Source organism: Pogona vitticeps, chromosome 15 (assembly GCF_051106095.1).
Source record: "Pogona vitticeps strain Pit_001003342236 chromosome 15, PviZW2.1, whole genome shotgun sequence".
In the NCBI taxonomy this organism is placed as follows: Eukaryota; Metazoa; Chordata; class Lepidosauria; order Squamata; family Agamidae; genus Pogona; species Pogona vitticeps.
In genome coordinates this window covers 14,065,920-14,091,170 of record NC_135797.1, presented here as the reverse complement: position 1 = coordinate 14,091,170, position 25,251 = coordinate 14,065,920, and the positions used below count along the sequence as shown (strand labels likewise).

At 53.0% G+C, this 25,251-nt stretch overlaps 1 protein-coding gene across 7 annotated transcripts in view; it reads right to left on the bottom strand.

The window, feature by feature from the left end:
• Positions 1–25,251, bottom strand: part of MEF2D (myocyte enhancer factor 2D) — a 90,171-nt gene that overhangs the window by 34,167 nt on the left and 30,753 nt on the right. For all 7 annotated transcript variants that reach the window (XM_072984264.2, XM_072984272.2, XM_072984263.2 and 4 more), the window contains exon 2: positions 7,916–8,315. In XM_072984264.2, coding sequence (XP_072840365.2) covers positions 7,916–7,969 — 54 coding nt within the window. In that variant the 5' untranslated portion in view covers positions 7,970–8,315. The remainder of the gene's footprint in view (positions 1–7,915; positions 8,316–25,251) is intronic.

Below are 25,251 nucleotides of genomic sequence, written 5' to 3'. Positions count from 1 at the left end.
TGAAGCTACAGACAATGTGTGCATACACACAACACACACACACTCTCATACACACCGCTTCGGCTTATCCCCCCCCCCCACTGCCTTTCAGCAATGTCACCCTGGCATCCATCCTTTTACGAGGCAATGCCGGCCCGCAGGCTTCGGCTGACAAAGGCCACTCGATCGGTGACAGGGCGCCCTAAGCGTGCCGTGCGTGCGTGTATCTGAAAGGATGCACAGCAGCAAGCAGAAATCTGGGAATCCTCCAAGGCATTTCCTTCTTACTAGATCCGGGAGGTGTCTCTTCTTCTCCGTACCGTCTTGGCCAGACGAAGCCCTTTTTGGGCTTTTGTGCAGCCCGAGTGCTGGGCTAAAAAACAACCCCACAGGGGGAGCAAACACTAGAAATCGGGACAGGGAGAAACACACCAGCGATCTCAATGTTAAAGAAGTGTGTGTGTGGGGTGGGAAATCATTACTGGCCTGCTGCCCACTCCAAGCCTCAAGCTAGCTGGTTTGAACAAAGGCAGGGGCTTTACAAGAGCCGACATAGATTAATAAATTCATTTTTGCAACACTCACGCAAATAGCCAAAAAAACCCAGTTTTCTTTTTTCCTAAAAAACCCCTCTGGATTTAACGCAAGGAATTCCTTCTTGACACCAGAAATCTTGGCTTAGGCCTTCCAAAGCCTACAGAGGTTTAGCATTTGCGAATTCGTTTAGCGATCACTGGGATACTGTTCCGATCACCAACTTCAGGAAGGCGCTTTCTCAGTGCCCGTGACAGAATGATCGTTTTCCTGCTTCCCACTTCATTCCGCTCCCGTGCTCCTTGTTCTCTCTAAACTTGTGACCTAAATATTGTATTCCATATTTCTGCAGAAATGGATTGCAATCCACAAAATCTCATGCCAAGCTAATCTAAGGTTTTCATTCTAATTAGACATCCTGAAACACACCAAACAAGGCTACCTCTTTGGACCGTTCTATCCGCATGCCTCTAATTATTTCAAGCGGGAAGAGAAACCTCACTTAATAACATGAACATAAAACAACTTTACAGTTAATGTTTGAGCTCCGGTGCTCGTCCTCCACCCTAGCTAAGCTGCATAGCTCCTATTGCCCCTTTCCAGTTACCTTATGGATCATACAATTCGAGAAGGGATCAGGAGCTTTTCCTGAGGAAGAGATGCAACGAGAAGGAAACGTCCTGGGAGAGTCACAGAGACAGCCAGATGGAGGGGGGAACCCCTTGACCTTCCCTAAAGAACTACGTACTTCTTAATATTTGGATTGTTACTCTGAGGCTCTACTTTCTTCCTGCTTCACCTCTGACTTTGCCCTTCTTAGAAGCAGCAGCCAGATCTCTCTGTAACGTTTGCAAACATGTTTGCTGTCATGAAAAATCAAGTATAGGGATTTTAATAAACTACACTAGAATTCCATTTTCCCCCCTGATCTACTCATGAATAGATTTTTGAAACAGAGAGAAATTTGGCTTCTGGATGCCTTGAGAATAGCCATTCTCCCGTCAAACATGCTTTCTAAGTGCCACCATTTAAGCCACCACTTTTTCAAAATTAAATATTGGTTCTGACAAAATCAGAAGAAGACTCTCATGCAATCCTGCTCTCTCTCTCTCTCTCTCTCTTTTTCCCCCCTAATTTTTGGGTGAACCCTCTCCCCCAGTGGATTGAGAACCACCAGGGGAGTTCCCAAATAAGTTCCTTCCTCCTTTTTTAAACTCGTTCCACACGTCTAAGTCCAGACCAACTTGTGGCTCCCTGGAACTGCAGGGCATGGAAACAAACCAGAAACAAACCTCGGTTTACCAAGTTGGCTTCTTCCCAAAACCGTAGCAAAGGACCGAACGGTGGCAAGAAAAACGCCAACAGAGGCACCTCCCTCGGTTCATTTCATGCGGGGGTCAGTGGGTTGCTTTTTCAGAAACAACAATCAGAAAGCACAGCAGGCAGGGGGGTGGGGGTGGGGGGGACGGGACTGAGGTTTCTCACACACTGAAACTGGCGCATGAAGCAGCTGGTGAGAGAGAAGCACGACACTCCAGTGCGCCAAAAGAAAACCCGCAAGTGAAAAAGCTCAACAAGAAACAGGCTGATGAAAACAGGCCACGATGGGTGGCAGACAAAGGTTTAGTGAAGCAAAAACACTAGTCCTGCCTCTCTCTCTCTCTCTCTCTCTCTCTCTCTCTCTCTCTCTCTCTCATTCTCTCTTTCTTCGTAGGCCCCAAGCAGTTAACAAGATTGGTCTCTAATCGCCTGCCCCCACCCCCTCCGCTCCGTCCCGGGTGTGCAAAGATGGCACACAACGCAGCTGTCGCCCACCACGTGAGGTGGCTAAGCCGCTGCGTGTTTGTCTCTTGGCCTGCCGGCCTGCCTCCCAGCCGCTGGCCGTCACGTTGCCCGTCTCTGGGACAGCCCGGCGGCCGGGCTCTTTCCCAACCCAGCTGGTGGTCAACGGCGGGCTTTGACCTCCCCCCGCTTCGCCTCCAGCCCTGAGCGTGCCAACAGACAACAGCGGAGAGGCTGCCTGGCTGCCCGATCTCAGGGAGACGAGCCCCCTCTGGTTGGCACAGGCTGGGGGGGGAGAGCTGGATCTTGGGGGCAGATTTCAGAGACCCTCCTGATGCCATCACGCTCGGGCAGACTGAGAAGGCCACCCCGCCCCCCTTTTGGAGTTCACTCATTTTGGAAACCGGCGTGAGAAAATTCCAGCATAAAGAAGTCCAGAATTCAAGGAAGACCCAGCTAATGGCTCAGGACTGTAACCCAGAGCCGAAACCCCTGCCTGGCAGCTAAAGGGGGAGGCTGCCAGCCTGGGTTGGCATCCGACGTGTCCCAGCTCAAAAAAGAGAGGTGTTGTGAAGAAATAAATGTTTTATTCCTGCAATAAGTCTCTCGATGCACTTCAACAAGACTTTCATCCAGGGCCTGAATTTCTGTAAACGAAAGGGCCCCGTTGTCGGCCGTTCTTTTTCCTTTCTGATTTTTCTCACATCATCAGGATCTGGCCACACACGTACATGCCACCGGTGCGTTTAACCATTTTGCACAGAGTCAGGGGTGGGTGAAGGAGCGGGGGGGGGGGGGAAGCTTCCTCAGCCCCTTCACCCAGAAGAAAACCGAACCTTCTCCTCTCCCAGGAGAGGGCTGCTCGCCTTGAGGTTCTCCTCCGTGCCTTGAGACCCAGAGATGCAAATCCATCGCCCCACAAGGTTCTGGAGCCCGTACGGGTTCCCCAAAGGACACACCTGGAGGGCCAGGGAACCGAACCTCCCCGGAGACCGGCTGTGACGCGTCTCTGTGGCTCCGACTCATTCTTATTCCACCCCCCCCCAGCAGCTCTTCCTTAGACGAAAAACTTGGGATTATTTTTGAGGTCGCGGGCTCCCTCCAGATCATGACCTTCTGGGTCACGACGACAACGACGATGAATAAAACGTTGGCTACATGGCAACGTGGCCTTTTCTCAGAGGAGCTGCAGGTGGCAAACAGGGTTTTCCCATAAAAACCCACATAATATTTTACCCTTTTCATGGCGACTTTGCAAAGCAGACTCAGCTCAAGCGGGAATAACTCGCCCCATTTCATTGCTCCATGGTGACTTGAATTTGGAGATCCCAAGACGGCTACAGATGCTCTAACCACTGTGCCTCAGGGCCTCCAAGCGCCCCTCTGTCCTGGGGCTTTCTGCCCCATGGTGGGCCTGCTGCCTTTCTCGGGGGCCCGGCAGCCAAATTTCACTGTCCTGGTGGCCGTTTCAGCCTTATTTAGTCACCATTTTAATCCCACCCTTTCTACGTGGATCTTCTCCTCCCCCCCCCCCCCAGTTTTATCTGCACGACAGTCCTTCGAGGTAACCCCGTTAGGGACCAGAGGCAGCCCAAAGTCTCCTGGCTCCGAGTCCGGGCCTCCGAAGGGATGGTTCTTGGCAGCGCTCCACGAAAATTTATTTTATAAAGACAGCTCAAGGTTTGCTTGTTTCTTGGTCTATAAATATTTCCAAAACAACATGCACTAGAAATGCAACATTTTTTCACAGGTATTACCTGCTTTAAATACCTGGGTGGCTCATCTCCTGCCTAGCCACTCGTTTGGGGATTCTGGGACCTGGAGTCCTCTCACGCTTAGACAAACAGAGCTAGAAACAGGACATTTCCGATTGAGCCAAGCTGTCTGGGGGATTCTGGGCATTGTAGTTATAAACAAATTAACTCAGAGATTCAGGGAATTATGGGCTCCTTACTTCAAAATGGTAAGAGCTACAGGCCTAAAAATTCACCACCGTGATTGACTCATGAATTTATCTGCCTGCAAACCATTCCTGGCTCCACAGCCCTACTGACCGAGGGGGTCAGACTAGATGATCCTAAGGGTCCCCCTACAACCCTTGCCATTAGGGGTAGAAGACCTAAGGGAAGCCCCTGTGAGGAGCAACCTGTAAAGTTTACTCAACTACAAGCCCCATAATCCTCCATTTATACCCCAGAACTGGAAGGCAGCTGAAGTGGAGCCAATTGGGGGGGGGAAGTATCTCCATTTCCCATAAAACCCCTAATTCCCAGTTGGAGAAATTTGGAAGTTCTGGTGGGGGGAGGCAAATTTTGTGCTCCCAGAATCCACCCTAGACCGTGATTGACCCAAGAGGTGGGGGGGGGGGGAGGAAGAGATCCTTCCAGTTTACAGAACGACAGTCCTGGTTTTGCCTGTGTTTTTTTCTTTGGGAAGCTGGTGGGTTTGTGTCCAAAAGAGACAGAAGGCCTTTCTTTCTCTCTCTCCCCCCTCAGGACCAGGGGAGGATTTATCTGGGCTTCTTCCTCGCCCTCATCCAGCGGCATTAACCTTTTAAGCCTTAACCAGTCAAGCCAATCTCCTTCTCGAGGGCCCTAAGCTGCTCTGAGGAGGGACAGAATTACTGCCCCGGCCGACGGAGGGAGGATTTCGGGCTCCCTTCTGACGCCACGTTCAGGGGACGGCCGCTTCCCAGGCCGGGCGGCACCGGGAAGACACGGGACCACAGCGGCCGCCACGAGCAGATCCACAGGGTCAAATCCTTGTAATGCCATTAAGGGGTTATTCCAAGATCTCCCCCTCCCTTGCAGGCAAATCCCCACGGGGCCTCGGGCTTGCGCTGGCCCGCTTGCCTCTTCAAAGCCTCCCAAGGCTTTTGCAAAACAGAGCACGGCAGAAAACACAGAGAGGTGCACCAAAGACAATCAAACCCTAAACCCTGGGGGGGGGGGGTCACGCAATTAAGTGCCAGCTAAAAACACCCCTGAAGGGGTTTGGCCATCGCTTAAACAAGGAAGGAGGGCTTGCGCCCTTCCGTGGCTGCCCGTTCCACCGTCCTGTGCTGCCGATCAAGCCTTTTAGAGAAAACCGGGCCGGACAAGCCCCTAGGAAAGGTGCCGAAGGTCAGTAAGTGCATTTTGGCCCCCTTGTCGGACCGGGGCTGACGGGGCGTTTGTGTCAAAGCCCCAGAAGAGGGAAGAGGTCCATGGCAAGATTTTCCCGAACAACGCCTTGCAGCCACGTTCCGTCATCCCACAGAACTTCCACGTCAGGAGCATGAAAGCACCAAAAGCCGGCCGACCGGTTGGCCATCCTCTCGTCTGTTATGTGCAAATCCACACAGCCTCTTGATCCAGGGCCCTCCCTCGAAGGAAGCCCTCTGCCCTTTTGCAAAAAACATGAATGCACACAGCAGCTCGAGGACAAGAGATGGAAAACGGGCCGTCATCTTGGCCCCGTGCTCTGGCACGGAGGAGAGCCATAGTTTCCCTTCCGGAAGGATTCTGGATCCGAATGGAGCTCTCGCGAATCTCCAGTGGGTTGCAAACCTACTTTCCTTGCCCTCATTACAACTCCTAAGAGCCCGGGAAAGACACGTAGGAAGGATCTGGTCTTTGGCATCAGGCAGGATGCAGCCCCCAACTGCCTGCCAAGCACCATCCCCAGGACTGAAGCATGTTCTCCGCACACACACACACACACCCCTGACTGCCCCGGACCTCTTACAAACATTGCCTGGGTAATTTCTTGCTCGTCTTAGAAACACATGAACCCTTGGGAGCAACCGGGAGCCTCTTCTCCCTCCCCTGCAAAGCCTGAGCAGTAAATCTTTTAACGAGGTGAACCGGCCTCTCCGATGATGGTTCCAGCAAGGAACAGGGAAAGTGTTCCAATGGAAACCGATGCCGGATCCAGCTTGGAAAAGGGGCGTCGGAATGGAGGAGGGGCGGAGCTGTTGCCAAGAAGCGGAGGGGCGCAGCGGAGCCGAAAGGAAATCACAGAATTTATAGTTTCCCATTCCAGAGACACATTGGCTTGGAGGGGTCACCCTGAGGCCATCTAGCCCAACCCCCTGATCAACGGGCAAAACCAGTGGCCCCACCGTCTGCCACGGTGGGACCTTCCGAGGCCTTTCGAATCAAGGAACGGCACAGCTCCTGACCTGCAGAGTTTCAGCAGGACGGTTCCTGTCACATCAGGCCTGGAAGCCACGGCGTGGACCACACGTGACTGAAACGGATCCCAGGCCCATCTGGCAGGCATACCCCCCCCCCCAAGCAGCGTGGCCAGATGCCTCCTTTTGCCATGCCTCTGTTTCAAGGACCCTCCTGGAACAATCCTGGTTTTTGTTCTCTCCCAAAGTTGTTTTCTACTGAATGGGCTTGGCGGCGCAGCTGACTCAGCTGCTGGTCTTCCAGCCCTCAGGTGCGCGGGACCACGAAGATGCTCCCATCCTCAAATGCACCTCCAGTTTTGCATCCCAGTTGAACCAGTGCATGCACTTCTACGCACACCGGGGTCCTCTTCTGCCCAGGCTTCTCTCTCCCCTCCCCCCAGCGACGCGCCCGTGGCCTGCCTGCACCCAACATGGAAGCTTGCCTTTCCACGTGTGGGTGCGGCTCCTCCTTCCTCCTGCCCGCCCGCCTTCCCCTTGTGCCAACCGGAGGGCAGGTGAGGAGGAGGAGGAGGGCTCCCTGTTCATTCTCGTAATGGGATTTGCGCTTCGCTCAGGTGTTTACCCGAGCTGCCTCCGCCTGCGTCGAGGGGCCAGCTGCCAAGAGGACAGAGAGCCCTGCCAGGGCCGCTGGGCGCCCAAACTAGGCCACCTGTCACGACCAGTTAACATTAAGACCTGGCAACCTTGGGGGCGCTTCCCTGAAGGGTAGGAAAAAAACAAAAGCTTTACCACAGCATTTCTGGCGATCTCCAGAACAAAACAAGTGCCTCTGCTAGAAGCTGAATGCCAGGGACCTCAGATCCAAGCCTGGACAGGGAAGCGCTTGCATGCATTTGTGTGTTTGTGTGTGTGTGTTCTCACACCTAACAGAAAGTGGTCTTTCCTTAAAGGTCTCCAGGATTCCAAAAGCCCACGGCTGCTTCCCCTGGAAGGAATCTGGAAGCAAGCGGTTCTGGGAAAATGTAACGAGACCCCTTAACCCGTTACTTCTGGGGAGGCTGTAACGCAGTCAGGGCTCAAAGGCACCAGGGGTAAAAGGAGGATTTAAGTTCCATGCTCTCATATGGGGGGGGGGAGAGGTGGCAAGGAGCCAAAAACACAAGGCATTTGGAGATGAATGGGGAGATCCAGACCCACCTCAGCACCACGGAGGGCAGGGGACCCGCTCTCTGTCTTCAAAGGTGTGCTTTCGGGCCTCATCCTCCCTCCCATCCTGGGCCTACCTCGCAGGGTCATTTTGATGACAAAGTGGGGGGGGAAGAGGAAAGAGGGAAGGAAGGAAGGAGGAAAAAGCCCAGACCTCCCCGTTTTCCGGCCAAGAAAATTAAAACCCACATGTGCTCCACGTTGGACTTTATAGGAAAGTAGCTGAATTTTTCAGGGGCAGCCGAGAGAGGAAGGGGCCTCCCTCCTCCAAAAGGGGCCCCGATTCACGGCACTGACCTGCCGGTTCCTTTCGTCCGTAATCCGCTGGATCTGGATCTTTTTCCGCCCCATGTTTTCGCAAGATCCTCAAGGTCTGGGAGTGAGTTATTACAATCCTTGTTGTTGTTATTGTTGTTGTTGTTACTGTTTCTAAATTTCCAAAACAAAGTGGCAAAGCCTTGGTGTGTTTTTTTTTTTCCCCCTTTCAAGGCGCGGTCATCCGGCACGAGTCTTCTTCAGAGCACACGCACAAAAAATAAAAATATCAAGAAGAAAATTACAAAGAAGGAAAGATTCGAAGTCGGAAATGCCCTTGTGGCAGCTTCTTCAGTTCATGGTTTACTCCGGACGGCAGTCCTGATCCACAGACGAGAAGGGAGGCGCTGTGCGTCTTTTTGTTTTTTTTTGAAAAGGAAACCTATAATAACAGAAGGAGAGAGAGAGAGAGAAAAAATATATTAAAACATATTGCTTAGCTCAGTTTCCCTTATTACGGGGTGTTCATCATCCACCCCCACCAAAAAAAAAATTAGGCGCAGTTGTCCTTGCCAACGGAAGCCTAGCTTCTCAGGAAAAAAAAATAGACTACCCTCATCTTTAAACCCTGAGATGCTAGTTTACAAACTGCAGGGACCAGGTTTAATACTTCACCTTTATCTGTTTAATTCTTTTTTGTTGTTGTTGTTGTTGTTCCTAAATAGGTTTTACAAGATTTAGGGCTATTTAATGAATGCTGCTAACACAAGAAAGGGCTGGCGCACTGCTTGTTTTGCTCCTTATGACAAGCTTCCTGTTTCTTGACAAAACCACCAGAGATTATAAAGCTCCCCCCCCCCCCAAAAAAAATCCTCCACATGTCCTTATAGGCACCATCCCTCGATATGGATGGCTGGGAACACTTTGGAAGAGTGGCAGATGTATTATGGGATGGTTTGGCTGCAAATGCAACTAGATGGCCGTGCCTCTGCAGAATTTTTGGGGGGGGGGGTCTTTCTCCCAGCCACCAACTCCTTTTTCCGCCCTTCATCCAGGAGGACGGCCACCCTCTCTGCCAGGGAAAGCAGGGGAAATAAAACCGAGAGAACTTGGTTTTTCTCTTTTTCCAAGAAGGCGGACCCAGCCAGGGAGGCGGGCGGCTCCAGCTGCCTTTTCAAAAGCCTTCCATGCGCTGCTGCAGGGCGCGCATGCGGGGGGGGGGGAAACCACTTATTTCCCCACCTGAGCCCTCTGAAAGCAAAGATCCGGATGGCTCCGCATTTCCAAAAGAGAGCACTTTGCACGCATGCACGAGAGAGAGAGCTCGTGGGTTTGAGAGCGCGAGGGGAACTCAGCACCACACAAACCTCCCATTTTTTTTCCTGAGATCAGAAAATCCTCTTTTCTGTACTACAACAACCAGCGTCCCCACCCTCAGGATGCTTTCGCCCTCTTCCTGTCCGGATGCTGTTGTTCTGTGCCGTCAGGTTGACGCGTGGCCACCCCATGAATGAATGCTCTCCAAAGGGCCCCTTGCTTTCCCCCTGCCTTAAGACTCTCATCTTCCAGCTCTATTCCTTGTTCCATTTTGCATTGTCTCAGCCACCCTGTCGCCTCGGACTCTGGGTGACCCCACAAAGGAGTGATTCTCCGGCATGTCCTGTCCCTCAACAGCCCTGCTCAGCGCTTGCAAGCTCAACCCTTTGGCTTTCCTTGAGGGAGTCTATCCCTCTTGTATTGGGTCTTCCTCCTTTCCTGCTGCCCTTCCGCTTTTCCCTGCAGGATGGCCTTTCCCCAAGAATCCTGCCTTCTCTCAATGTTACAAAGTGTTAGGAGGCACGTTTGGACCAGAGACCCTGGATCCAAACCCACCCCCAGTTGACACAGGTCGACCTTGGGACCAGCCTTCTCTCTCAGGGTCTGGCCTTCCTCCCAAAGAGGGGGGCGGCGCGGAGGAGGAGAAGAGCCAGGTTGAGCTCATTGAGGGGTGAAAAAAAAACACCAAGATATTAACCTAAAAAAATACAAAAATGTAAACTCTTCTAGCATCACCAACCCTAAAGACAGTGCACGGCGGTTCCCTCTGCCTGTCTTTAATTAAACGATGTGCAAAAGACAGAAGCCGTCGTGAGGGGCAAGCAAGACGCTACCTCATCTCAGCTTGGCCCCACCATAAAATTATGGCAAATGAGGGTTGATTATGGCTTGTTGGCCGCTTCGCCTTCGAAGCGTCCCAAGGGCGGCCTGGGGGTGGGGTAGGGGGGTGGGGGGAATTCTACGCAAGGCCGTCGTGATGGTCTTCATCCAAAGGGCCTCAGTCTCTCCCTCCCCCCCCCCACTATTTAATTTCCTCCCCCAAAGAAATGCAGCCCCGTCTTGCATGATGTATTCATCCGTCCATCCATGCAAGGGGGACCCGTCCACACAGCGCAGTGATGGACCGGTTTGGGACCCGTCTTAAACCCACCAGATCCTGGGGAAAGTGGGGGGGGGGAGAACGCACTCAGACCTATTCACAATGAAAGAGCTGTGCTCTTGCATCTTCCCCCAAACCTTGCGGGGGGGGGGGAAGGAATTGCTTCCTTTAGAGGAAGCCCCCAGCTTTGCAAAATGCTTTGAGCCTTCCAAGAAGAGAAAGAAGGGGGGGCACATGGGAGACGGAAGGGGAGCCCACCGATGCCACAGCTGCAGCACGATGGCGCACCCACCAGGGAGTGAGCAGAGAGACCCCCCTCCGCACCCCCCCCGCCGGAAGCGCTTCCCCTCACAACCCTAGAACACATCCGGAACCGACCGAATCCCCGTAAACAGGAAACCCTCCTTTTTTTGCACCTGGCAGCCACCGACGGGGACCAGCTGGGCTAAAACGGACGACAACCAACAGACCGGGGGGGGGGGGGTTTCTTTCCCTGCGGTTCTCCAGGGAAAAGAGGGTGGTGGGATTTGTTTCCCATTCAAAGGGGGTTAACGATCAGCCCCTGGACTGCCCTCTATATTGTGTAACCATCACAACAACACTGGAGTGAGCGACAACCTCGTAGGAAGCTTCCTATCCGCACGGAGGATTTGAATCCAGGTCCCCTGAGCCAGGGCACGGTGGCTCTCTTGTAGGCATGGGTTCAAGGAACTGGATAGCTCAGGGTTTTAGGTCTCTGGCTGCAGAGCCAGAGGTTGCGAGTTCGAACTCCCCCCCCCCACTGTGCCTCCTTGACAGGGGCTGGACTGGATGATCTATAGGGTCCCTTTCCAGCTGTGCTGTTATTGTTAGATTATTTTAGCAACGAAGGCCTCGTCCACATGGAGTCGTTCCCCCCCCCCTGGTCAGCCCGGAGAGACTCTTGGCCGTCCACAGGACACAGAGAGGCACAAACTGACCCACAGAAAAATATCCATAAGGAAAGACATCCAATGACACCAACCCACAAAGCTGGCGGCTCAACATGGAACAACTCAGCGCCCCCCCCCCTTGGAGGTCCACGCGAGCAGATCCCACACTGGAGAAAAGCCGGACAAAAAAACACAGAAGAAAAAAAAAATAAAGAAAGCCCAGAAAAAGCAAAACTTTTTTGTCTAGCTCTGACTCTGGTTTCAGTTGCCCCACTGATCTCGGGAAGCCTCACGGGGTGGGGTGGGGTGGGGGCCTTCTTATGCCCGATTCCTCCCCCTGCAACCTTTCCTCCCACCCAGACCCTCATTCCTGCTGCACAAACCCCTCTGCGTCTCTCTGCTCAGGAAAGGACGACGCAGCGCCCTGTGCCCGCGTTTATTCCATTTATTAGAAAGAGCAAATCATTCAGGGTGGAGCAGCTTAAAGGCTCGCCGATTTCACGGGGCAGAAGCCTTTGCAAGCCACAGTGGGGCTTCCTCAGAGGCAGGGCCGGCTTGGCAGGCTTCGACCCGTGAATGTTCTGGCCCAATAAAATGCAGTCATCCTTCAGATGCGACAGAGCCCTTGGTTGCTCTTCCTGCCACACAGTGACACAGTGAATTCCCTCACAATGCGTCTGCTAGTTACGCTTAGACCTCACCTTTTCCCCTGGTGAACACAGGGTGACATATGCTTCTTTACGGGTTCCTTTATGGGGAGAAAGGGGGCCCTATAAATTAAATAAATCAAGGTGTGTGGTGCCACTGCTTTCTCCTCCTCAACAGCCCTGCCAGGTAGGTCAGGGAGAGTGAGTGTGCGTGAAATGGGCCCAAGGCCCTACACGAGCATTGCCGCTGGGCGCACACTCGAACCCAGACCCCACAAAGCCAACACTTTAGCCACACTGCCCCGTGTGTAAAAACCAGGAAAGCAGTGAAATGGACCAGCTTGACTTCCCAGCAGAGGGCAATCCCCAGCAGGAGATGAAACTGACCAGGTTGTGGGCAAAAAACTCACCAAGGACAGGATCCTCCCATTTCTCCATCCCCCCACTTTACCGATTAGGAAAATCTGCCCTGGAGTCTTTTCTCCCTGGCAGGGGGACCACATCGTTTGCAATTAACACCTCATTTCCCCTAAGCAAGCAGAGAAAGGGGGGGAAAAACAGCCGTTCTGGAAGGGGAGTCTGACGTGGAGCGCGCGCAGGAGGTGTGGCAAATCTCACAGAATATCCGTGGAAAACCGTCCTGGTTTTCTGACAAAAATAAAGCAGGAGAAACGGAGATTCTGAACAGAAACAAATGGGGCTGGTTTTAGCCAGCAGAAGACACTTACTTAATGCTTATAAATATTAATCCATATTATCGATGGATGCATTAAAGCACCAATACATTTAGGCGCAAGTTGGGAAGTAGGACAGACAGACCGACAGCTCGCCGGGAGGCCTGGAAGATCCGCCCAGCAGCTCAGCAGAGGTTTCAAGCCTGAACCTCCAGATCACCTCTATTATGGGTGCACAGAGCCTGAGGAGGAGGACGGTCGAAATTTGCACAGAAAAAAAGACGTGGCGTGGAGAGAGAGAGAGAAGAAGAAGGAGGAGGAGAAGGAGAAGGAGAGGTGACCAGGGGGAACGGGAGGGGAAGAGACTTCTCCCAGGGCTCAAGAATCCCCAACAGGTCCTTTTCACCTGAGAAATGAAACGTCACCATTTGTATTTATTTGGCCCTGGTCTCTTGCACAAGCCAGGAGGAGGCAGCAGAAACGAGGTCAGCCGGCTCTCCGAATTCCTCACCCAAAAGCCTTTACTAAAGGGAGCCCGGGTGCCCGCGCCGGCTGCATTTTTGTGAGGGGACACGGTGGGGGCTCAGAAAACCACACAGCCCTTTGGAGAGGCCCTTTGGAGAGTTCTCGGGACGGACACTGCCATGTCCTCTAAAGAGAGAAGCCTCCAGTCTTTTGCTGAAAGACCACCCCGCCCCCACCCCCGGGACTGCATGAAGCAGAGCCTCGAACGCAAGATCCCAGGGGCGTCCCCAAGTGGTTGCAGACACCCCGTCCGGACAGAGGAAGGATCTCTGCCCTCCCGCGGGGGGGGGGGGGACAGAGAAGGAAGAACCAGGCCTGAAGCAAAACTACGACAGGCTGCATTTTGTGGGGAGGGGGGAAGAGGAGCCGCCGCGAGCAGGGCTGCAGGAGAAGCAGAGAACCTGAGAGGATGACGACGACAGAGATTTGCACAGAATCATAGACGAATGGATTGGGAAGGGGGGCCCACGAGGCCATCCAATCCAACCCTTTGCTCAACTAAAAAAAAAATCCAAATCAAAGCGGACCTGACAGACGGCTGTCCAATTCTCTCCAGCACTGACGGGCTCCCCACCTCCCGAGGTCATAGGGTTCCGCTGTCGTACTGCTCTAACCGTTTAGAAGTTTTCTCTGAGATTCAGCCGAAACCTGGCTTCCTGTCGTTGAGTCCGTTGTCCCATGTCCTGCCTTCGGGGAGATCGGGAACAGATCCTGCCCCTCCTCTCTATTGACTGCCTTTCAAAGACTTGAAGAGTGTCATCCTTCGCAGCCTCCCTTTTCTCAAGGGGCTAAACAGGCCCCCTTCTTCCCAGCTCCCCTCAAGCCCTTCAAGGGGTGGGTGGGTGTGCCCTGAACCCACTCCCAAAGCCCTTCCCGGAGACCCACATGGGCCACAGGATCGTCCACGCGGGGCCAAACGAACCCCACAGAGAGGCCGAAAGAGAGAGACAGACAGACTCCAGGGGTCATTTCAGAAGAGGGCCGCCCGCCCTGCGTGTCTGTCCGAGCCTGAAAAATAAAAATACGGAAAACCAGAATAGCGCGGCACCAGAAAGACTAGCAGTTCTGTTTTAATGGCGCTTTCGTGGATCGAACTGGCGTGGATTTGCTCCACGGACGCGCCATGAAAACAGAACCCTCCGACGATGGGTGAATGCTCACTCTTCCTTGCTTTCCTTTCGCCACCTCCAGATTGCTCAGCAGCCTTCGGGAGCTGCTGCAATTCAGATTCCAGCCTTTCCAGGGCAGAGCGCATTATCTCCTTCACCCGAACCCCTCACTCCGTCTTCCCCCCCCCGCCACCGCCCGCCCCCCCCCAACATGCTTGTGCCAAGAGACAAGAGGTGCGAGGTGAGAAAGCCAAGAGCCGAGCACCAGGGATGCATGGATGCGGGGATGAGATGGTCGCCATAGTGACTATCACCAAGCAACAGATCTGCCAGGTTTCCTCGCCCCCCCCTCTTTTCCTCCTCCTTCTCCTCCCAGCTTCTTCATACCCACCTCCAAATTCTTTCCCTGTCTCCTCTCTCCGCTCACCAGGCAGAGGATTTTTTGGGGGTGGCAGTGGCAGGAGGGGGGAAGAGAGAATCTTAAAGCCTTTATGAATTTATCCGCATCTCTTATATACGGCCTGATCCAATAAGGCCCTTAAGTGGTTTACGTTAAAACACTTAAGGCGGCACAAAGCAAAGACCACCTAAAGCAAATTAAGAACGGTCTTGAAATAACGAAGCCCCAAAGGAAGGCTCTTAAGAGTGGCCCAGACACAACTTTACAAGTGCATGAAACGTGGGGGGTGGGGGTGGGAAAAGGGCCCCAATCCCCACGGCCGGCACGGCCCTCCAGACCCACAGCTTGAGAACGGGGTGCAGGTGGAACAGACAGAGGACGCCATTCTTTTAAGACAGGTGGAAAAGTGTCGGTTGCACAGATATAAACCAAGCACCTCAAAGATTCTTCCCCCCTTTTTTTTTCTCCCCCTGCCTTCAACAGCCCAAGACCGGCTGTCGGGCTGTGGGGGGGGGGGAGAGAAGGAACAGGATCAGGTCAAAAAGATTTTTCATAGCTCCCCAAGAGTGAGAACTTTCAGCAAACAAAACAAAATACAAACACACATAAAACCTCTAGGTTTTTCCCCACTTGGAAAAAAAAAAAGCATGTGCATTTGGCCTTCAAAAATGTGCATTTTCCAACAAAATGGGTTTTCAAAATACAGTCCTCTAAGCGAAGCACAAGGTTTTTCTTTTGCAGAAATGACATTTCTGTGACTGATGGATCGATCAATCCAAACGAGGGTCAAAATGAAAAATGCACAAAACCCTCATCGTTTCGCCCAGCAAGGGTGGGTTGTTTATTTGTTTACTTACTGGAAATCTTCCTTTCTCCCCATCAGAGAAGGTCGTAAGTCAAGGCTCACCGCCCCCCATGCTAACACCCCTCCCCGCTCCACCCGGTTCATCCTCCCCCTCTACTTCACAGCCTCCAGACTGCGTACAAGGGGCAGACCCGCCTGTTACAAAGTCTAGTAGTCTAGCCAGGAGGATAAAGGCGAGTGGAATCTGTCCCCCCCCCCACAGCCACCGCTGAGATCAAGGCAGAGGGAAACTCTCCACAGGCACAAGGCGGCCAAAAAAAGAGAGGCACTAGCCACCTCAGGCCACCGACACACATCCTCCCTCCCTCCCTCTCCCTCCCTCTTTCCACCCCATAGTATTATGCACCAAGTATGATTATCCCGGCAATTAGTCAGCAAGTCAATTACATGCAAGCAGGTGCTCGTTAGCACACGGGCGCCTTGTCATTCATGCCCAACGCTCAATAAATGGCTTCAAATTGAAGAGTAGGGAGTGGGGTGGGGAGGGCCCGTGTGCCGGAAAAAGACAGAGAGATAAATGAACAGAAAGAGAGAGAGGGAGGAAGGAAGGAAGGAAGGAAGGAAGGAAGGAAGGAAGGAAGGAAGGAGCTGATGATGGATCGAAGGAAGGAAGGAAGGAAGGAAGGAAGGAAGGAAGGAAGGAGCTGATGATGGATCGAAGGAAGGAAGGAAGGAAGGAAGGAAGGAAGGAAGGAAGGAAGGAAGGAAGGAGCTGATGATGGATCGAAGGAAGGAAGGAAGGAAGGAAGGAAGGAAGGAAGAGCTATGTGTGGGGTGGTGATGGAGGAATTACAGAGGAGGAGAGGAAAGGGTTCAAAGGCAGTGTTTCAGAAGGAGCGACAGGGAGGAGAAGCAGAGGTGGCACATCTGGCAGCATTAACGACAAGGAATCCAGTGGATTCTGCCCCCCAGAGGGGTTTATTTGGGCACGATTCCCTCCATTACCCAGCCGCTTTCCACCCGGCCTCCCTTCCCCCCTTGCTGCCACGTGGGCAAGCGATTCCCAAACTGCCCCCTTCTTGGGCTCCACAGGATGGCGGAGCCACAGAGGCGGAAAGGGTCCCCAGGGGTCCCCTGATCCCTCCGGGAAAACCTGCAGCTACAGGATCCCCAACAGACAGCCGCCCCCCCAACCTCAGGTCTGAAAGCCTGCCACAAACTTGGGTCTGCATCCTTTTGAGGGACTCCGCCCCCCGCCCCCACTGAAACGGCTCTTCCCACTAGGCCGGACGTCTCGGGGTGTCCTCCAAATCTCCCTTTTCCTCCCTGGAGCCCCTGGTGTGGATCCTGCCCTCCGGAGGGGCAGGAAACAAGCTCCATCCATCTTCCCCGGGAACGCCCTGCCCCTGGCCTACCCATTTCTCTGGGTCCCTCCAGCATCCCTTCCCAGGGCTGGGTCTCTGGGCGCTTGACCGCTCTCTTGGCCTCCCTCCTCTGGACCCGCTCGGGGCTGGCGGACGTGCCTTCTGAAACTGAGGTCCCCAGACAGGCACCCGGGACGCCCGGCGAAGGTCCAACCCAAGCCGGACCGAGACGTCCCCTGCATAATCTGGAGGGCCCCCCCCACTTTGACCTCAAACGGCTGGACTGGCCTCCAGTTCTGCCGATCCGTGTTTACACTTTCGCTGGACGGCAGCACCCCCCCCCGACCCTTAGAAGGAGGAAAATGTGGGGTGGGGTTGGGTGGGGTAAATGCCTTCATGAGCCCCCAATACTGGGATAATTCAGATCCCCGCTCAGGAGGGCACCCAACAGGGTCCGGGCGGCCTCTCTCCTGGGATCCCCGGCAGGAACCTCTCCCACGATTCCCCTCCTGGTCTCCAGAGCCTGAAAAGTGAAGGACGGAAGTGGGGGGGGGGGGGAATCAGCCTTTGCTTCAGGGACATTTGGATTGCGCGCCCCCCCCTTTCCTGCGCCTCTCCCTACGGGCAGGCTTGCTCCACCAGGAGGAAGCGCAAAGGACAGGGGAGTTTAGGTGGCGAATGCCACCGGATCCCCCCCCCCCCCCAGGAGTTGAAGAGAGCCAGCAGAGAAAAGAAAGTGAGCAAGAAACACACACACACACACACAGGGGGGGGGGGAGAGAGAGAGAATATCCCTGACCCAGATTGAAGCCCTTCGCGGGAGGGAATGAGGTGCCAGCTGCAGCTCCCTCTTCCTGCCAGCTTCCCCAGTGTCGCAGGAGGACGGGCGGGCGCATGGCGGGGGGGGGGGAAAGAAGACGGCGAAGGGAGGGGACATCTCCCTGGACCGATTATCTTTCCAAACCGGGAAAGGGTGGCCAACTTGGGCAGCTGTCGTTTTTGGTTTGCTCCTTCCCCTTCCCTCCCGCTCTGCTCAGCACCGTCTCTGGCCGGCTGGCCCGGCATTCCTAAACCCACCCACCCCCCTTTGCCGGTTCCCTGACCCTCAAAGCGCCTCTGGGTCCCTTCCCCAAACCCACAGAATTGGTTGCCTTTCACAACTTGCTGATCATCAAACCGCAAGTGAGGGATGTGGGGGGGGGCGAGGCCCTCACCTGCTCCCAGCAGTCCCTGGAGTCGAACAGGCAGCGCCTGCTCCCAAGCCGGACCCCTTTTTTGGGGGGGATCCAGCCGGCCCACTCAGATGGGGGGCGGGGGGGGGCTGCAGCTTAGCAGGGTCCTTTCCACGCTGGTTGGGAGACCCCTGGAATTCCCTGGTTGGGTCTCCCATCAGAAGACTGAACAGGACGGGTCCCCGGGGACTCAAGAGCACCATCCAGGCTGCAAAACCAGCCCGGGGACACCCCGAGGACCAACCGGTGACCTCACGGGCCCTCAAAATAAGCTGAGACGACCTTCCAGTCTACTCGCAACCCGCTGCCAAAATGCCATGGCTCGGGACATGGGCCGGGGGGGGGGGGTTGCCTGCTTTGGACCGGGCATTTTCCTTCCCACCCAAGAAGACTTTCATTCACCCACCGCTCACCCTTTCGACCCAAACGCCTTGCACGGGGTCTCAAGCGTGGGTCTCCCAATACTGCTTGGACTACAACTCCCAGAATCCCCAGGCACCAAAGCGGCTTTCCTACGGCTGATCTTCGCTAGACAACGACGATTCTTCCCCATTGGAACGCATTAAACAGGTTTCAATGCATTCCAATGGGGAAAATGCTTTTCGCTAAACAGTGATTTCAGTGGAACGGATTATCATCGTCTAGCGAGGAACCACTGTACTATTATAATATTGTGTTCCGTGTCTGAATCTCTCGTCAGACGCTCAAGGTGCAACCTGCCCATAATTTACATAATTTATAACGCTCCTGCGCTACTACTTTTTCTCCAACGAGTTCGTGGCTGTCTATGTCGCTCTCCCCGCTCCCTCTTTCATCCCGAGAACCACTAGGGTGGGCTCGCAGAGAGAGCGCGAATGAAAGAAATGGGAACAGACTGGCTGTCCAAGGGCCACCCCAGGATTTCCGTGGCTCGCACCTGGATCTCCTTGATATGTGTGTGTGTGTGTGCACTTTTTTTTTTCCATCAACAGCACAATAAACCCGAATGTATGCCGAAAAGGCAAGCCTACTGCAAGGATTGTTTAATTTTCATTTCCCAGCCCAGATGTCTGTCCTATTATATTTACACTTGCTGGTCAAAAATCTGAAATCTGGTTGACTGATTTTCACGGTGCAACACTCAGGCAAGCAGAAAGGGTGAGGGAAAAAGAGAAGCATCTCTTTTTTTCTTTTTGCAAAAAGGGACATGTTTCTTCTTTAAAAGCCTTCATTTCATCCCAGTTTTGATCCGGATTCTCTCGGGGGACAAACCTCCAAAAAAAGTAGAAGAAGAAACGGCCCATTTGAATGACCAGGTCAACAAAATGGGGAAGAAAAAAAAACAACAACCCACCATGATTTGCTAGGAATCATGTTGTGCAGTACATTTACAACAGGTGAGTGGGGCCAGGATCCTATCCTTAAAGCATTTGGAAAAAAAAAACACCCAGGTGCCATAGCAACCAGCTGGAAGCCGCAGCGAAAGGCCTTTAAGAAGGAAAGAACTTCCAGGTTTGACAGAAGGTGGAAAAATTCCGCACTCCATCAAGCAACCACACACACACCCTTCCCAACCCACACAGAGATGGAAATGCAACCCAATTAGCAAGATCTCTCTCTCTCTCTCTCTCTCTCTCTCTCTCTCTCTATTCCCGCCTGCCTGGTTTTCATCAATAAGCCGACTCAGAACAACCCCAACTGAAATGAGAGGCAACATGGATTTTTTCACCATGGATGCGTCACCTGTTCCAGATACGGGAACCAAAGTCCACGGAGGCTGCCCTGGTGAGGGTCAGGACACGGCCACGCGTTCGGGCTCCCACGCAGGCGAGCCCAAGGACTCCCAGCCTTCCCCCGCCGGCCCCCCCCCCACTGGCAAAAGCACTGCCTCCAAACGCGTCCCGCTCAGGGTTTAAGGGACCGGGCCTCTTCCCTGGGGTGATTTCCCTGATCCCGCCTGCCGGGCGACCCAGCTTCCAGCCAACCCAAACGCCCCGTGGCAATGAGTTCTGCAAGCTAACTACACGGCCTGCAAAAGCCGGGCGCTCTATGGTCAAACACTAGGAAACCCGTTTTCGCTCGAGGGATGGGTTTGTTTTCCAAAGGTGGGCAAAGCCTTCGGCTGCAGGTTCTGACCCTCCCCTGCGTGAGCCAGGCCTACCTGGCAGGGCTGTTGCAAAAAAATTTACTGAGATGATGTAGATAAAGAGTTTGTTGCAAGGCTACAGAGCTGGGGGTTGGGTGTTCGAACCCCCAACGGTGCCTCTTTGACCGGGGTTGGACTGGATGATCCACAGGGTCCCTTCCCAGCTCTGCCATTTTACGACTGCGATTATGATCTCTTCCCCCGGGCGCTACGTAACCTCCCATTTCTTACTCCGATGCCTTCTGGTTTTGAGGCTGCCCATCCAGGAAAGGGACATGCCAGCAGTCTGGATGCCCGGGCCCCCCTCCTTGCCTTCTGCGTGAAGCGGGGGGGGTTTAGGGGGCTGCCAGCTGGCAATCAGACCGCAGAGCGCCAGCGATTCTGGGAAGGGGCTGCGTGTCCCTGAACGGCAGCCAGAAACCATTTCCCTTCCCCGAAGCCAGCCTGGGAAGCGCACGTGTACGCCCAGGAAAAAAAAAGGAGAGGGTGGGTCTGGACAGGCTGTGGGGTGGGGTTCGGGCCTGGGTTCCTCAGTCTCACAGAGCTGTAAAGTCCAAAGGGGAACGCCGAGGGTCATCTAGTCTGACCCTCTTCTGCCATGGGAGGGAAGTCAAGACTGAGAGCACCCCTAAGGCTGACAAGACATCCAGCCTCAGGTTCAAAAAAACCCACCTCTGCTCCCATTGTCCAGCCGACAGTAGTCCGAGATAGCCTGCCTCTGAACAGGGAGGTTCTATTTAGCGGCCACGTCCACCAGCCATGGACCAACCTCCCCTAGGCTTGTGCTCTCTTTCTCTCTCTCTGGATCACAACTCCCATAGCTGCCTGGAGGATTCTGGGAGTTGTAGTCCAACTCCCCCCCCCCCAAATATCCGTGTACCTGCTCTCTTGCATTTTGAAGGCCACAGCCGACACCATTAAAACCCGGAACACTGGTTTAGTTTCAGGTTGGCTTTGGAAACTTTATTAAGTGCCCGTTGGCTTTAGCAGAATAATTTATTTAACCCTGTTTTATTTGCAGTTTATTGGTTTTTTTAGCTTTTTTAAAAAAACCCATATGGGCTGAAATCCTGTTGCATAGCCTGCGAAGTCACACTGGAGAAGGTCCAACTAAAATGAATGGAACTGGCAGAGGCGTGGATGCATCTCTCTCTCTCTCTCTCTCTCTCTCTCTCTCTCTCTCTCACACACACACACACACACACACACTCTCTCTCTGAGTCCGTGGCTCTCCTCTAGCGCTAGTTACTACAGGATTTCAGCCCTTGCAAGCCACCTCAGGACAGGAACCAGCAAGTCCTGCCCACCTCGTTACAGTCCAGCAAACACTAAATTCCCTTGCTGACGACACAGGAGTGGGGGGGCGTGCCCCATTTCACACACACACACACCCTGGTTGCATGACCCTTTGAAAGCCCCAGGTTCCTTGAAACTCCAACCCACACGAGCAACAACGTGCGCGTGCAACAGGCGAGCGCCACGCTTCGGGCAAAAGCCCGATCCGGCTTGGCGACCCAGCAAACGGATTTAAAAGCATCCTATTCTGTGTTTCGCTTTGGAAACTCTTTTTTTTTTTACTGTCGCTCTGTTTGGTGCCATTGTTTATCTTTCTCGAGGCAGGGGCGTCCGGAAGGGCCTTCGTGTGTGCGCGGCTGCCCATGAGGGGAGACTCTAATGCCCGGGACTTTGGGGCACAGGGGGCGGCCAAAAATGGAAGAGCCAATGTCGCCGTTTCATCTTCGGGAAGGCTGCTCCGCCACCGGGCCCACGAGAGCCGCCAGGCGCCTTTCCCTGCTCTCCATCTGCTTGCACCGAGTCCGCCTGCCCCGTGGCACGGAGGGCGAGCGAGAGGAAGCGGTTCAATGCGCCACCCACATGCCTCCCGGCATCCCGCAGGGCACGAAATAACCAACCACCCTCCCTCCCTCTCCCTCTCTCATCTCCAGGAGGAAAGATGGAAAGGCACTGCCATAAACTCTCTCCCCTTTGCCACTCAGGTGTCATTGTGAAAAGCCTCTACCCCGTGATAATGAGGCGCTCGCTAAAAATATAGAACTGCACTTTTAAAAATAATATATGCAAAGCCCCAGCTTTTCTCTCTTTCTCCCCCTCTCCATACGTGCTGCGTTCCTTCGAGGGAAAGCAGGGGAGTTTCCGGGGACACGGGGGGGGGGGTGGGCCATCCCCCTCCCAGCGGCTACAGATCCTCTCTGCCTGGGGAAACACCCCCCCCAGGGGGGTCCCTTTTAACTCAGCTCCATCCCAATCACGGCCTTCTTGGGGGGGGGATCAGCTTTTGTCTGACACAAAAGATGGGGTTCATGAGATGCGTGGCTTCTCAGAGAGAGAGAGATAAATCCCACCCTCCTGAATATTTTTAAAACTGGAACATCACATCACAGTACTGGGGAATAAAACCATCTGCATGAAAAAGCTGCGGACCCATTGCTTCTTTGGGGGGTGCTGGGGTCACCCCGAAAGGGTGCCAGAGGCGGACCGCAGACCCTGGCAGCTTTTGCACCTCTGAGCCAGGTTGTTTCTTATTACCTTCACAACTCAAAAAAGCCTAGCTGACTCTTGGCTCACCCATTTCATCCTCCTAAGGACAAGGCCATGAGGCGAGGGAGTCGGCCCATGGCGCTGGGCAAGTTTCAGAAACCAGCAGACCCTCGAACCCAGCCCTCTCAAGCCCCGTGCTCCGAACTCTAGACCGCACCGGCTAACCTCACATTCACACAAACAATCATAGGAAAATGGAAGGGACTTAGAAGGCTTGGAGTCCCTGCTTAATGCATGGACACGTAAGCATGAAGCAGGAGACGGACTCAATATATGCTTATAGGCCTCTTCCAACTCCATTTTTCTATGATACTTATATACTTTTTCCACATGGACATTTTTTTAAAAATCACAATAAAAGAAATAAAAGCACGCAGCATAATCTACAGATCATAACAACCAGCACACTTTCTATTATTGGGAGGGGGGGAACCCTACCAAAAAACCCCTAGGATCTCAAAGTAATCAACAAGGTCATAACGGTTAAAAGACAACAAAACACGTCTTATTTGTTTTTATATTACCTTTGGTCTAGCCTCGTAGCAGTGATGCAATGAATTGTTAATCCACATCCAAAACCAATTTGAAAATAAATAAAGGCAAACGGGACGGAAGACACACGGGGCACGAGAAACCCCATTTGCTATCAGAGGCGCTCCACACGAGCAGGAAACGTGGCTAATGAATGGACAGGGAAAGCATCTCACTGTCCATCCCAACATCACATCATTCCAGTTTATCGTCCACGGAGACTCCCTCTTGAATGCTGACGTAGCTGGAATAAAAGGGTCAATAAAAGACTATGCAAATCGCCAAAGCCTTCAATATCAGCACACCGAATGTCGGTTTAAACATTAAACCTAATAAATTCTCATCAGAGTTAAATATTAGGAGCGGGTGGGGAGGAAATCATCTGTTGCTATCAACATTTCGGACAATGCAAATGTTTCCAGGCGAATTAGCTCCATCAAGGGACTTATTCTGCCTGAAATAAATTTCTGCGGTTCCTCCAGGTTTGGTTCTTTTGAATATCCTGCTTTTGTGGTTTTAAAAATCGCCCTCCTTCCTCTGATACTTGTCGCCAGGAGAACGACGAATCCCAAGAGGCAACCGGGTGTGTGTGTGTGTTTCCAGTGTGAAAAAGAATGAGGTGGAGAAAAGGACAGGCAGGCTCAGGTGAGATCCTGTCTCTCCATCCTAGAGAAAAGGACACGGGGGGGGGGGGGACCCTCTAGCAAGGCCAACTCCACCCGTTGCCAATTTAGGGTTGTGTAAAGGAAATCGTGAAGGGCCCCAATAGCAAATATGTCAGGCGTTAACAATGCACTGGTTGCCTTTGTTCGGGGTCTGCTGGACTCATTTCAAAGCACAGAAAGTGTGTCAATGACACCGAACTATCTTTTAGGCATTAGAGGCGGTCATCAGGACAAGGAAATGAAGGCATATAATGGGGATGTGTTCTTCTTAAAACTCTGCACCCTATAAATCAGGTTTACAGGCAACAGAGATTTATGGTCTCCACAGACACGAATCCAGAACAAAGAGCCCGCCAGCTCCCACACACAGTAGACGGGGGAAAAAACACAGAAGGATGGCATTAGGAAGAAACCTGGCTTCTATCCTGCAGGGGTTCGCCACAAAATGTTCCAAAAAATGACACATTTCATTCCAAATTCCTTAACTGCAGCAAAAGATGGGTTTTTGGAACAAAGAGAAGAGCCCCTTCTTCCTCTTAAGCCTGGCAGTTAACAGAAACTAGAAACACAGGGACCAGCAAGCTGAAATCCCAGCTTCGCAGTTAGAAAGTGACAAAACATCAACCCTCCAGAGACTACATTCCTGTGAGGTCATGTGCCGCCACAGTCATCCTTGCCATGAAGCTTGCTGTTCATTTCCCCAACCATCAAGTCCCAAAATAAAAGCAAGTTAATTTGCAAGAGTCTTTCGGTGGAATCAATAAATGCTCTTTGCCTCTTAAGGCAGCTCACCCTCTTCTTCCCATCCAATCCCATCTCGGACTTTGCAAAGGGTCATCCTTAAACCAGGCAGCAATAAGACCTGCCTGTTTTCATCCATTCATTCCCAAGGATAAGAATGGTTCAAGGTGGTGGGCTCTCATTACTGGGGGAGATTGGACAGAAGTGCTTTAGCTGTGAGGCTATCAGGGGTTGACCAGATGACCTTTAGGTATCCCTCCAATACTATGATTCTGGGACCAACCCCTTCACTTCCACAAACCAGACTCTTCAATCAGATTAACCTGGCTTCCCCACTAAACAAAAGTGTATAACAAAACAGAATGTATGAAGACAGACAGACAGACAGACAGACAGACCAATCGATCAATAGATTTCTACATGCCCTGACTTTCTCCTTAAAAATGACCCAGGTTGGCTTACAGCATTAAAAGACAGCCTTTAAAGCTAACCTGAGTATCCAAATATTTAAAAGGATCAAACGAATACTATACTAAATTTTTTGTGTGTGTGCCCCAGTGGAATCTCTCGCCAGCTTTTTCAAGAACAGCTGAAAATGCAAAGCCACCATCATCACCAAAAGGCCGGGACACATGCTGGCTGCCTCCAAGGAAAAAATACATGCGTGCATTTCT